Raw genomic sequence first — 14957 nt, 5'->3', positions numbered from 1 at the left:
CTACTAATACTCCATACACATGCAACATGTAATGAAAACGAAGTACAAATTAGCAATGCATTTTACAATCCTCAATTTAAATAAGAGTATTGATATGCAACATGTAATAAAAGAACAATTCATCCCTAGCATGCAACTAAAGGTTGTTTACACACCGCCAACGGATGTCCAATGTGTAGGCACACAAAAACATTCATCAACAGGTTGGAATGGACATTCCCCGTTACACACCGCCTACCCATTGTGACATCATTAAAAAATGGATGTCCTTGGATGAGCATCCCTTTTACACAATGCCCAAGTACAAACCCTTTATGTAAAAATGAGGTCCCGGATGGGTGTGGAGTTGAAAGATCCAAATCGTGATGGTGATTGATTGAATCCAGTCTTCCCTTTCGGTGGGCAACCAAGCTTGGCTGCCCAAGGAAGGCCTTTCTCAGGGCATGACGTGACCTCCATGTTGGATTAAAAGGTCTAAGCTTGGGAATTGTATGTGTAATGAGGTGACCACCCAAACCTTAAATGGTGGCTTTCTATTGGTCCAAATGACCGCCCAACGTTGGGCACCGTTTAGGGTGTAAAGGGCCTAAGAAACAATGCATTGCAAAGGACCATTCAGGAAATTAGCATTCAGAAAGTTATCAGTAACATATTTTACCATTCTACCTGCGATATGAAAAGTTTCATTGAGGAAACGAGTTCCCCGGTCGTCTTGCTGATTAGCTCTAATGGACATCCAAACCACATGATAACTTGCTCATATAAGAAGTTAGCGGTGGGTCTCGCATCGGCTTTCACAGTGGCTCTCCCTTCTACCCACTTGGTGAAGTAGTCTGTGATCAAAATAATGTATCTGGCCCCTGTTCCCTTAGCTACTGGGCTTATTGGTCTGATAAAATATATGCCCCATTTGTCAAAGGATTGGTCAGTTAATCTTCTTGTTAAGGGCATCATGTCCACCTTATGTGGAATTTGCACATACTGTTGGTAGGGGTCAGCTGCGTCTCCAAAGAGAGTCATCCACCAAAGGCCATCCTATAGCACCTTACGTGCCATAATGTCAATGGCAGAAAATTCCCTCTCACAATTCCAGAGTGGGCTTCTAACCGGAGAAGGGCCGTTTTCCCATGCAACAACATAGATATTAAAGGTGCATACGGATCTGCATAATAGAGAACATAAATATGTATAGATCTTAAATCAACTATAGAACATAAACCTTGAAAAGACATATCTACTCTTGCTTTGCATATGTAGAAAACTTTGCCCTCGGCGGTTCATCATCTTCCTTCACCCTCTCCTCCTGAGTTGCCCATTGATTAAGAGGAAGGGAATGAAATTCAATATGGTTCGTCTTGCAAGAACTGAAAGTATGAAACACAGTAACGCATCCGCCAGGCAGGCTCTGTCGGCTACTTCCGTCACAGATATATCCCCTTGGGACAATTGGAGATTCCCAGGATCCAGCCACCGCATTAGCAGCACCACTTCCATGCAGAGCGATAGAAAAGACGGCAGGATTAAAACAAGCCAGCACATTTCCCACGAGAGTAGGAAGCTCTACATCTTCAGAACCATAACCCATAGCTTCGAAACTGGCGTAGCTGAATCCTTCTTCCGGAGTTACATGGATGGTGGAAAAGGCAGCACCATCCACACCATTCATGGAATAGCCACATGGATCGAAGGGATAATCGCAGATACGTGAAAGAGGGAGGAGATCGGAAATCCCAGACCTAGAAGACATTTCGGACGCCGTTCTACAAGAGCTCCTGTAGAATTTGGAAGCACATTCTTTGTCTAGCTGTGTCATACACATCTCAAGAGTGTAAAGAGGTTCAGAAAGAGGGGCCGTACCATTCTCAACAGCGCATGCAGAATATATATGCCACTTGTGCGTCTTGGACGAGTCACCCATGATATACGCTTTGCCACCAGATGCAAGTTTACCAAAGTACTGGTTCAGAAACGCGACTTCCTCTGAAAAGCTTCCGTGAGGGTATCGCTGCTCTTGAGGAAAAATAAATGCGCCGCGGGAATATTTGCAGCGAAAGACCTTCAAAGACAATCGCGCGGCATAATCCAACAAGGGAGGGATGGCCCCTAACAACTTAGTTGTGCCGCACGTCTTTAAGATGATTTTGTAAGGGTACACAAAAAGGCTAGATTCTGAGAGCACATACGAGTCGAAAATGTCGGTGCTCAATTGAGAAACGATGGTGCACTGAGCAGCCGAAAGCAATTCATCCAATTCATCCCGTGTCAAATCTCTCAACCCTCTCCCACCAGGGTCAACGAACACGGAAGGAGTAAAGAACTCAACTTCCAACCTCTTCTCGAAACCTTCAAAACCTAAGACTCCCATGGCTGTGCAGACAAGGAGAGGCAGAGGCCAAACGCCTTTGCAGAGTGTTAAGGAAAGCACAGACCGGAGAGATGTGATGCGAGAAATTGCAGTACTTGAAAGCCTTCAGCCCCAAGGAATAGGCAGAGCTTCAACCCAAGATTGAATTCCCGTCCTTTTACACAGGGGGACCGTCGTAGACGATGTCAGGATGGCTTCTTCAAAACCTGCAAAAGAGCAAACGAAAACGAAAGCATGGTCAACAGTAAGCGAGACGATAAGCCGAAAGGCGGAGATAGCAGAGGGATAATCGGAGGAAGCAAGCTGGGAAACGGAGAAGAAGTTCTTACGTTGGAGTAAGCAGCGCACTGGAACTTGAGGATTCCGCCACGGGGACGGAGGTCTTCAATCCCGTAGACAGGAGGAAGATGGGAGGGAAAACTACTGGAATCAGATTCCGCACTGTCGGCTTCCATTACAACATTTGCAAGGAAACCAGCACACAGAGGGAGGGAGGGAGGGAGGGAGGGAGAGGGCGAGGCGAAACAGGACGATGAGAGAAAAGGTAGCTGTGCGATCGCAGAGAGAGCTCGAGAGAGAAAACGTAAAGGTTGGTAACACGAAGCCCCTCTTTATAGGACGCTCGGGAACGTCCCTTCGCGTGTTTTCATTTATTTCTTTATTATTATTATACCCATCCTACCTACACCCCACACTTAACGTGTGGTCCTCCTTACCTTGACCTTTCTCACAAATATTCCAACCTAAGACGGCTAGTGGTTTTCCATCTGCGCACAGGCAAATAATAGCTGTCCTCCACGCATTCTGCTACGTTGCAAAGAAGAGCCTGTTAACATCGCACATTTTGGCGATTTTAAGCTGAAACTTCTGCACCCCTGGCATTGCGGAGGTCCTCTAGCCAATTAATCACCAAAAGCTGATTAGCAAATTCTTCCATGCCACCGAAAAAGTTGGTTTCAGCAAGTCCTTCAAGCACATGGGAACGCCTTGAAATCACCACAGCACCTTGTTCCTCCTATTTGTGCACACGCGGGAATATCCTCTAAAGACGGTGTTCCCACTTGTTGCTACATTCCCAGCCCTTAGGCCAAGGTGGGAGCCCATTCTTCGTTGCCTACCTACCTGTCTTGCCTGCATTCTACTCATTCAGAACTTTGTAATATCCAACAAAATGCTATCTCATGGCTACAAATTCAAAGCAATGAGGAGGACCCCTAGAGTGCACAATCATTTTCCCACTAATATATCATGGGAATACTCTTTAAGAGTGGCACGAATAGCGCTTCTATGCCATGTCCAATAAACAAGACACATCACTTGCAATGTGGAGCATTCATTAACATTCCCCCTATTGGACCACTTGTAAAGATTTTTTAGTCTAGGTTAAAGAAGCATTGATCAACAACCCCCTCCACCCCTTCTTGATGCATGGTGGGTAAGGCCACCAAATGCTTTTTAAAAGTTGATGTGCATTAAGAGGGGTCTTCATTTAATTGTTCACACTCGTTGTTTATTTCTACTCATAGCATATCATCAATTTTGATTATGAGGTATCATTTACTGCCCTCATTCCAACCCTAGAATAACACTACATAGTGTGACCCGCTTCTTCCTTTGTATCCTTCTTTTGCAACTTACTTTTGCACATCAAGACTTCTCCCTAGGTGAGCAACTCTTTGTGATGATGCACCATCCCAACACTTACTTTTCATTAACCCACTCAATCTAGGAGATTGCTTGTAAAATCGATGCACAAGTGATGAGTTCTTAATCTTTAAACTTCAAAGATCCAATAGAATATAGACCCAAATTAATAAGGGGCAATATGTTGATAGAAGATCCTTAGCATCGTCCTTCCTGGGATGTTAAGTGGAGATCATGGCATGTTTAGCATTAACATCATCCTTGATCTTTGGGAATCACTCACTCCATCTCACACCAACCTTCCACATAACTAGTACAATTCCATCGTTGTTAATGTCCAAGTTGAGTTAAATAGTCAAGCCCTCTTGGTAATACCTGATACTTATTATGGATTGCCCCTGTCCCTCCCTCCCTTAACCCCTTTTGCACCTCAACTCACCCACCCAGGACCCACCCTTACTAGTGTGACAGTACCCTTTCACCTCTTATTTTTAGTGGTGGCATCTTTTTGCTTCACAAGGCTATATTGTGTGTCACACTAGTGAGACCAATCATTTTCATGTTTACTAGTGAGACCTACGAGTGGTATCTTTTTGCCTCACAAGACTCTAGTGTATGTCTAGTGAGACCTGTCTCTTGACGTAACCTACCAGACAATGGTTTACACCTTGACTTTTGGGTGGAATAAAGGCAATGAGCTTGGGATAATCTTACATAAACAAAGCACCCCTTCCACAAGACCAATGCTTACATCATAGTCCTTGACCTCCCTCGACCCAAGCAAGTCCATAAGGTTGAGGACAACTACCATTAATGATGGTCTAAGATTGCATTAAATGATTAGGTGTTATGGAATATGGAATGACTTATTTGGATTTGTGTGCTTTGGTTTTTCCCTTTTCTCCTTTGCACTCAAATAATGTTCAACAACTTCTTGATGAAAGTTTTGTCTTATTTGTACAACAAGGCTCTTATAATAGCTTTACATCCTTCAAGCTTTTATCATCATGGTTTTCCCCTTTTCTCCTTTGCACTCAAATAATGTTAAGTAGCTTCTTGACGAGACTTTGTCCTATATGTACAACAAGACTCTTATAATAGCCTTACATCCTTCAACCTTTTATTATCATTACAAACAACCCTCAACCTTTCTCGTCCTTACACCCACACTCTTCAACCTTTTCTAGAGGCTTCAAGTAGTTGTCTTGCTAAAGCATCACATATGGACCCACAAGGGCTTATCTTCCCTATGATTCTAAATTCAATAGTCCATATAACATGCACATGCTATTTTTTAAAAGATTATATAATCTTATTTCGTAGCTTTTAGGTACCCCTTCTATATTTGTTCTTGATCTTTCTTCATCTGATACCAACCATATGCATATATGAGTGGGTTTTTTAAAATCGAGGTCCATTGCATACAAGGGGTCTTATGTTGGGCCAAGTACATGCCTATATAATAAACAAAAAGGGTACTTTTTTAAAGGGGCCATTCACATACAAGGGGTGTATGTTGATGTCCAAATAATGCATGCGATAAGGGTCTATAAAATAGGTGAATAGCTAAAACTTCTTTAACCTCCTATTCAAGATGCAAATACTTCAATTAACAGGCTATTATGCTTATTATCCCTTACATGATGCACATGTATGAGGGCATTAGACCCACTACTAGGAAAGGAAAATCTTATTTGTTCAAGAGGGGCATTAAGTTTGTGCCTTTTTTTATTGTATTATAGCCTCGATTACCATATTTTGTATTACAAGAGACTATCGACGATATTTGAACTTAACTTTAGGTCTTCTATGCTACTTCACGTTGTAAGCTCTCCTCTTAAGAACTCATGCTGTCCCCCCTAAGCACTTTGACATCTTCATCTCTTTCATCTTGGGGTGAAGGAGCATCAAAGTAAGTGCTTATCATGTCCTATATTATTTCATCCTCATTCTTTGCATCCTCCTCTTCAATGCTTCTATTCTATTGCTCTTTTGGCTCTCCATCTTCCCTTAGAGCTTTTCGATATCCTTGGGTCAACGTTGACTCATGAGGACCATTATGTGAAGATAGTGGGAGAGAGGGAAGGAGTCTCACTTGAGGCTTTCTCACAATCACAATGGGGGAATACACACAAAGGTGGAGGCTGAAAACAATTTTTCTCTTCTTAGTTGTGAAAGCCAAAAGAACTCAAGTACAAAGAAAATAGAAGAACCCTATATGTGGGTCTCAAACCAAACTCAACTAACTAAGGTGGCATACTAACTGAGCCACAAACTAGAGTAGATAAGAATAGCTGTCATCCAGCTATTATTCGTGGGCGGTGTACCAACCGCATCTCCAGCTAACAAGTCGGTGACATAAATACACAACGGTCACCCTGGCATATCGCGAGTGGAGCTCAATATCTCAACACTCCCCCTCGAGCTCAATCCCAATTCCTGCACACCAAGCAGGTCTCTGAACTTGTGCAGCTTCTCTGCGCCCAATGCTTTCGTGAATATGTCAGCTACCTGATCCTCTGTGTTGACATAAACTAGATCAATAAGACCTAGTAAGACCTTCTCCCGCACATAGTGATAATGCACCTCAATGTGCTTTGTTCTAGCATGAAAGACTGGGTTCTTTGCCAAGTGTATGCTGCTCATGTTGTCACAATAAATGACAACTGGCCCATCTGTAGACTGATGCATATCATAGAGTAGCTTATGCAACCAAGCTACCTCACATGTAGCCATTGCTGCACCCCTGTACTCAGCCTCTGTGCTCGACAAGGCAACTGTAGGCTGTTTCTTGCTGCTCCAAGTGACTGCAGCACTCCCAAAAGAGAACACATATCCACTGGTAGATCGTCTATCAGAAATACTACTAGCCCAATTAGCATCAGTGTATCCATGCAACTGTATCTAAACCCCAGCCTCATAAAATAGTCCATACTGCAATGTGGACTTCACATACCTGAGTATGCGTCTAGCCGCATCCAAATGCGGTTTCCTTGGAGCCTGCATAAACTGGCTTACCAACCCAACAGCATAGCTCAAATCTGGCCTGGTAATAGTCATGTAAATCAAACTTCCTACTATGCGTCTGTACATAGTAGGTCTTCCAGAAGCTCACCTGCATCTACGCTCAGCTTCACATTCTGCTCCAAAGGAACTGAAATAGGCTTACAGCCTGTCATCCCATATTTGGACAGCATGTCCAATCCATACTGCCTCTGCAAGAGCTGTATCCCACTTGGTGATCTAATCACCTCAATGCCCAAGAAATAATGCAGCTCTCCCAAATCCTTCATCTCAAACTTCTGCTTCAATAGCATTTTCACATGAAGGATATCTTCATCACTATCACCTGTGATGATCAAATCATCAACATAAATGACAAGCAGCATAATCCCTTTCTCTGTTTTTCTCACATAGAGTGAGAAATCTACCTAGGAAATCTGAAAGCCAATAGTGACAAGATAATGTCCTATCTTGTCAGACCATGCTCTAGGTGCTTGCTTCAAGCCATACAAGGCTTTCTTCAACCTGCAAACAAACTCAGGATGAATAGCATGAACATAACCTGTTGGCTGCTCCATAAAGACCTCTTCTTGCAAATCACCATGCAAGAAGGCATTCTTTACATCCATCTGATGTAAAGACCATCCCTTTGATGCAGCCATAGCAATGACTGCTCTTACGGTTGCCATCCTTGCAACTGGGCTGAAAGTTTATTCATAATCAATGCCATATGTCTGTGCATACCCCTTGACAACTAATCTTGCCTTGTATCTATTCACAGAACCATCTGCATTGTGCTTGATCTTATAAACCCACTTACAGCCAATTGCATTCTTGCCTTTAGGCAAAGGCACCAATTCCCATGTAGCATTAGCATCCAAGGCATCCATTTCTTCATCCATGGCTTTCTCCCATTTTTCATTTCCCATGGCTTGCTCAAAAGAAGTGGGTTCTGGTTCCTGTATCACTTTGACCATATAGGCATAGTGAATGGTTGTAAATCCATCATATTTCAGCCTATCCACAGGATACCTAAACCCTGGTAGACCTGCACAAAATAGGCTCACTTCCAGGTGCTCTCAAAACATCCCTGGTCTTCCTTACTCCAGGTGTAACAACAGAAGGAATACCCAACTCATCATCAATGCTCTACTCTGAGCCACAGAATTCACCATCCACATAAGAGTGACCTGCATTCACATTAAACATGGGCTGATCTACCTTCTCTTTTCCTTTTCGTGATACTTGCATACCACTCTCTGCATTGCTTTGAGGAGATTCTCCTGATCTCAATCTGCCTGTCCATGGCGAAGTATGTGAACCACTGCTAGAGGACACTCCAGGTCCACTAATATTCTGTGCAGCATTACCATTTTGTGCATCTACATCAATCATCACATTTACTGGTTTATACCAGCTGCTCATCTCATCAAAAACAACATCTCTGCTCACTGTAAACTTACGAGTAGAAGGGTTATAGCATCTATACCCTTTCTGCTACAGAGAATAACCAATAAAGATGCACTTCTCAGCTTTTGGATCCAACTTGGACCTCAACTCATCTGGCACATGGACATAGGCAATGCAACCAAAAATTTTCAAATGAGAAATATCTGGTTTCCTACCAGTATACATCTCCTCTGGCGTCATGCCATGTATTGCTGTAGTGGGAGTCCTGTTCATTATATAAACTGCTGTAGCAACTGCTTCAGCCCAATAATAATATGGTAGATCTTTTTCATTTAGCATAGCCCGAGATACCTCTCCAATATGCATGTTTTTCCTTTCTGCAATTCCATTTTGCTGTGGGGTATGACTGCATGAATATTGCTGCTTTATACCATGCTCCTGCAAGAACCTTGCAAACTCATTTGAGAGGTACTCTCCCCCTCCATCTGACCTTAGGCATTTTATTTGCAGGCCTGTTTCTTTTTCAACCATAGCTTTGAAAGCTTTGAAGTGCCCAAACACTTCACTTTTCTTTTTCATAAAATACACCCAAAGTTTTCTGCTGAAGTCATCAATAAATGTGACAAAATAGTGGCAGCCACCAATAGATGCAGCTTTAGTAGTCCACACATCAGAGTGGATTAATTCCAATGGCTTTTTACTCTCTTGAACATGCCTAGGAAAAGGTTTCCTTGCCTGTTTCCCAAATTGACAGGCTTCACAAACCTTGTGCATTTCTGCAACCTTGAATTTAGGCAATCCTGCAACAATATTTTGGGCTTGCATTGATTTAAGTCGCTGTATATTAACATGACCAATGCGTTTGTGCCAGATATCAATATCTACAACTACACCGGTCCCATGTGCAAACATTGCTGCACTCAATTCAGGCATGTCCGCATCCAACGTAAACATCCTGCCCTTCTTCTTTCCTTTTGCTATCAAGCAACCATTATTTTTCATATCCTCAACAAAGCATCCATGAGGATTAAATCTGACCTGCAAGCCCTGCTCAACCATCTGACCAACAGAAACCAGGTTCTTGGTGATGTTCGGGACATGAAATACATCAGACAAGTATTTCTTTTTCCCATCCTGCATAGACAAAGGAATTTTGCCAATTTGCACAATAGGATGTGCATTATCATCACCAGTCTCCACAAATCCTGGTTTTTCCATTTTCCTTGCATCCTGCATCCATTCAGCATGACCTGTCATGTGGTTTGACGCACCTGAGTCAACATACCACACATCATTGCTTTCTTCTGCACTTGTCACAGAATTTGTCATATGCTATACCATAAACAAATACTCATTTCTGTCATCACCCTGTCTACTAGAGGATGCATAATTGCCTTGCTGCAATTTTCCATTCATAATGTCATTCTGCTTTTTGTAGCAGTCTTTAGCCATATGACCCATTTTGCCACAATAGTAGCATTCAACATTGCTGTTTGCATTTTGGCCTCTCTGCCATCCACCACGGCCTCTTTGGCTCCCCCTGCCTCTAGAGTTACCACGTCCTCCTGCATAGGACTAGTTTTCTTGCATTTGCTGCATATTCTGATTTCTACCACGGCCTACAGATCAGCCTCCTCTACCTCTGCCTCTACCTCTGCCAGCATTTGAGTAGAAGACAGTTTCTTTTGAAGTTCCTGCTGAAGAAGATGCACCACCATTTCTCTGCTCTTCAGAAATTAGAAGAGCAATCACCTCCTCAAAATCAGGAAATTTTTCACGGATGGCAATGGATGTCCGGAACTATGCATAATCCTTTCCTAGACCATTCAAGGTCACAGAAACTAAATCGTCATCATCCACTGGCGACCCAATGGAAGCAAGTGCATCCGCAATTTTCTTCACCTTCATGTGGTAGTCATTGATGCTCATATTTTCTCTCTGCACATTGTGCAGCTCCTGCTTGAGTTTTGCTGCATTTTCCTGGCCTGCGTATTTGTGCTTACATTTTAGCCAACGTATCCCATGCCACCTTTGGCATACTTGCATTCTGAATATGCACAATCATGGAGTCTGAAATACTGATAGACAGCCAGTACATAACTTTTCTGGCTCTCTTATTCCATCCTTTGAATGCCTGCATTTCCTGTTGATTGGGAACATTAGGAAGAATAGGTTCTTCTTCATTTCCTATAATGAACTCCCAATAGCCTTTTCCCATCAAGAAATTCGTCATTCTAAACTTCCATGCTTGGAAGTTGTTCTTGTCAAGCTTTTCAGTGACAATCTGTGAAAGAGAATCAGATGCCATTATAGAACACTGCAAAATATTCTGTCACTGCAAAAAAAAAAAGCTTTTGCCTCACACGGGCAGATCTGCAAAACTGACGAAAGTGGTATTTCACCACACAGTCACTTCCTAGTGACGATTTTGCATCAACAGGCAACAAGCATGAATCTGCAAGTCCCAATGTCTCTGCGCAGAGGCATACGATGCAATTTCTGTGGCAACTTTTCACCGACCTGCAGAACAGTGGTCGCACAGCAAAAACAGGGCCTTTTTCTGAGTGCCTGCGGAGAACTTCCGCCTCTAAAACGGGCCCCGAAATGACCTCGGATCAGAAAAATAAAGTCACAAGGGCTTCGCACTTGCCCACGGCATATAATTCCCTCTCACCACACCGCAAAGGGCGTCTCAATCTGAGACAGTGCACTCTTGCACTTCCGGCTGTGCTACCTGCAGAGATTTGCTCCCAAACTCGAAAAAGGAAAGCAACACTGGTCCTCTTACCAGGACACTGCGAACTTGGTTTGCTTTCTTGAGCTCCTTACCACGAACAAGGCTCTGATACCATGTGAAGATAGTGGGAGAGAGGGAAGGAGTCTCACTTGAGGCTTTCTCACAATCACAATGGGGGAATACACACAAAGGTGGAGGCTAAAAACAGTTTTTCTCTTCTTAGTTGTGAAAGCCAAAAGAACTCAAGTACAAAGAAAATAGAAGAACCCTATATGTGGGTCTCAAACCAAACTCAACTAACTAAGGTGGCATACTAACTGAGCCACAAACTAGAGTAGATAAGGATAGCTGTCATCCAGCTATTATTCGTGGGCGGTGTACCAAACGCATCTCCAGCTAACAAGTCGGTGACATAAATACACAACGGTCACCCTGGCATATCACGAGTGGAGCTCGATATCTCAACACATTATACAATGCGTGTGCTCTCAAACTTCTTGGAACAAGTTCATCTCCCTACATGAAAAGAATTTAGTGAATCGACTTGGAAAAGCCACACACAAGAATGGGATTATAGTACATGAAAAGAAAATATTCTTTCCAAGCTATGAAAATGATACCCGATGGGCATGATACTTGGCATGGGCCTTAAACTAATTGAGTTTAAGGCCCACACAAAGTATCATGCCCATTAGTACCATTTGCATGGCTAAAAGCAAACCAATGCATGTTTTTCAATGCTCATGCATGATGCATGGTGAAAAATAAGAAAACATTTTTTACAAGCCATGCAAATGATACCTGATGGGCATGATACTTTGCACATGCTTCATAATCACTTAGCTTAAGGCCTGTGAAAAGTATCACATCCATTGGCACCATTTGGCATGGCTAGAAGCACATTGATGCATGGTTTTCAATGCTCATGCATGATGCATGGTGAAAAACATAAAAATATTCTTTCCAAGCCATGCAAATCTTTTTTTTTTTGGCACAAAAAGTAGTGCTAGTTATATTGCTTGAAAATGAGAGTACAAGAGGGCTTAAGGCCAGCGGGATGTAATCACAAAACGGATACAACCCGTGGTAACAAAATACTAATTACAAGCCTCTCAGGGCATAATCATCGGAGTGTGGACAAACAGCCACGGTGGGGGGGAGTAATGCCACTGAAGACTCTGAGCAGAGTGCTGGAAGAACAGCTCTTGATTGTCCCAGTCGCGAAGGAAGTGCCGTCTCTTCTCCTTCCCTGCCCGGGACTCCCCCTAAATCTGATCCCACTGACCCTTGAGCGTGTGAATGATCGTGCTCCAAATGTCCGCTAAGGTCTGATCTCCTAAGGTAGCAAAAGAAGCCTGATCTCCTAAGGTCTGCGCACATCTGGAAGTCCAGATATGCCAGCCTACAATACTCCCTATGATCTCCCAAACTGGGTGCCGAGTCATCGCTCTTGCATCTGTCTCTGTCAGATGCCAAGGGAAGCTGTCCATGTATGCCCAGGTGGTCTGCATGATGAAGAAAACTGGATCTTGCCTAGAGAACTCATAAGCCAAGTGATGTCCCATCTCGGTGCTACACCAGCAAAGAACTCCCCAAGTGACTCGGGTGTAGCCCTCGCTAAGATCCCCATGACTCCCTTCCACACTGTCTGAGCATGCAAGCAACTCCAAAGGCAGTGCTTCAGGGACTCCTGCTCTTGAAAACACATCTGGCAGTGCCCCTCCTTCCCCATCTGCCTCAGCCAGCTGCCAACTGGTAGCCCCTTATGGGCCACCATCTAAAGAAAGTAAGAGATCTTCCTTAGCCGCCAGCTTGCCCAAAGAGTCTTCCAGAATGTGCGGAGAAAAACCAGAGATATCCCTTGGGCATACCAACTATGTGCCTGTGTGGGTAGCCTGTGCTGGAGAGCCCCAAGAGCACGCCTACCAGTACGCGCACTGTATGAGAAGAAGGGGGTAGGGTTCTCTGAGGCCTCCAGCGGTGGCTAGCGCCACTCCCCTGGGTCCCACTTCACCTCTGTTAAGGAGCGGCCCTCCCAAATCCAGAGTCTCCAGTCCTGGTCCTGCATAATCAGGGGGTCTATATGCCACGTTTTCCCTTGCAGCCCTATGATGCGAAGGCGCTGCCAGGGAAGCTGGGGATCGATCACGGCTTCTCTACTCTGGAGACGGCTACCATCGGCGACAGAGAAGAAGTGAATCGAGGAGTTCGAGAAAAGGCCTACAACCACCAAAGAAATGCCACGGGGTGTGAACTGCCCTAGCCACCTCTCATCTCTCGAGAGGAGCTGTCTAGTGATCATGGGAATCCTCCAACCTGCAGGAATGGTAGCATCGATCTCCGCTCGCCGAGCCTAGATCCCATGTGCCGTACCTACTGCTGCTGCCAGCTCGCCTGAGCTCAACTGGCTATAGATGTCCCTCTAAACCCGGAGCGAGTGTGTAGGCCCACGCGCCCAGAGCGCCCATGGGATATGGGATCTCTCTCCAAGCTGGCGACCTGTATCATCTGTCACCTGGCTGCTCCAGATTAGGGGCTGTCTATCTATCTCCTCTCGGCAGCTGGGGGGAACCTGAGAGAGGATGTGCCGCAACTTCCTCCAAACCGAGACGAGGCTACGGAGGACGGGGGAACGGGGCTGAGTCAATGGGGCAGAAGTGAAAATCCACCAGATAAACGGCTGCCAATCACCCCCTCTCTGGGGGATACACGAGCTGAGACCATGCTGAAGCAAGAGCTTCCACGTCTGCCCTCCTGGGGTCAGATCGCGGATGACTAACTTGCCAAGTAATGCCTAACTCTGCAGTTTTGGATCTATGATGCCAAGACTGCCCTCTATCTGGGGGAGAATGACCATCTGCCAGGCGACCCGGGCTCTAGTGGCGTCGGAACCATCTGAGCCAGACCAAAGAAAGTTTCGCACCAATCTCCTCAGCTGGGCTACACACGATCTCGAGAAACACCAGCAAGATGCCACGTACCAAGCGGTGGCAAGAAGGACCTGATTGACCACAAGGGCCCTGCCTGCCAAACATAGCCGAGCCGTGCTCCAGAAGGCTAGCTTCCGTCATATGGAGACTAGGACCGGTAAGAACTGCTGAGCCGGCATGATATCCAGACCTACCTGGAATCCCAAGTAACGTGTCGTCTGTCCTCTGAGGATCCAGCGAAACCCCAGGAAAATACCCCATTGTGAGCTGGCTCCCGGATCCATAAGAAAAAACCAACTGACTTATGCCAGTTGATTTTCGCCCCAGTGGCTAGGCAAAAACCCTCTAAAGACAGTCTCACTCGCTTTAGTAACTCGATATCATCCTGCACATACAGGGCCGTGTCATCTGCATACTCAGAGTCCAAAAGTTCTGCATCAACCCGAATAGGGAGGCGCATCCCTCGAAGACCAGTGGAACGGGCTCGTAGGAAGTGAGTCATGGCCTCCGCAAAAAATACGAAGAGGTAGGGCGCAAGTGGGCACCGAGCGCTCAAGGGTGAATCTCTCCCCCATCCTGCCACTGATGATAACCCAGCTGGAGGCCGACCTGTAGAGACTAGCAATACCTCTGATCCACTCGTCCGAAAAACCAAACCGAGAGAGTGCACCTTCCAAGAAGGACCAGTCTACCCTATCGTACGCATGGCAAGGTGCTGGCCACTGTGCTGGGCCCACTCCGTCACCTTTGAGAATGTGAAAATGTTGTCCAAAATGCTGCGATCTTGGACAAAACCAATCTGGGTGTCATGGATCAAGTCATGTAGCAGGGGGCGGATGCGGCTACTGATCATCTTGGCGAGAATTTT

General features: G+C 44.9%; 1 protein-coding gene across 1 annotated transcript; it reads right to left on the bottom strand.

Annotated features, from left to right (window-relative positions):
* Window positions 1-1178: 1178 nt before the first annotated feature.
* Window positions 1179-2948, bottom strand: LOC147893174 (S-adenosylmethionine decarboxylase proenzyme-like). Its single transcript, XM_087387672.1, has 2 exons — window positions 2695-2948; window positions 1179-2571 (listed from the first exon to the last, which is right to left on the bottom strand). The coding sequence occupies exon 2, from the start codon at window positions 2363-2365 to the stop codon at window positions 1235-1237; it is 1131 nt and encodes a 376-aa protein (XP_087243798.1). The 5' UTR covers window positions 2366-2571; window positions 2695-2948; the 3' UTR covers window positions 1179-1234.
* Window positions 2949-14957: the final 12009 nt, after the last annotated feature.

Source organism: Dipteris shenzhenensis, chromosome 16, assembly GCF_047967505.1.
Source record: "Dipteris shenzhenensis isolate YYH24624 ecotype China chromosome 16, Dip_SZ_1.0, whole genome shotgun sequence".
NCBI classification, from domain to species: Eukaryota; Viridiplantae; Streptophyta; class Polypodiopsida; order Gleicheniales; family Dipteridaceae; genus Dipteris; species Dipteris shenzhenensis.
The sequence above is the reverse complement of the archived record's forward strand: the minus strand, read 5'-3'. Positions and strand labels throughout refer to the sequence as shown.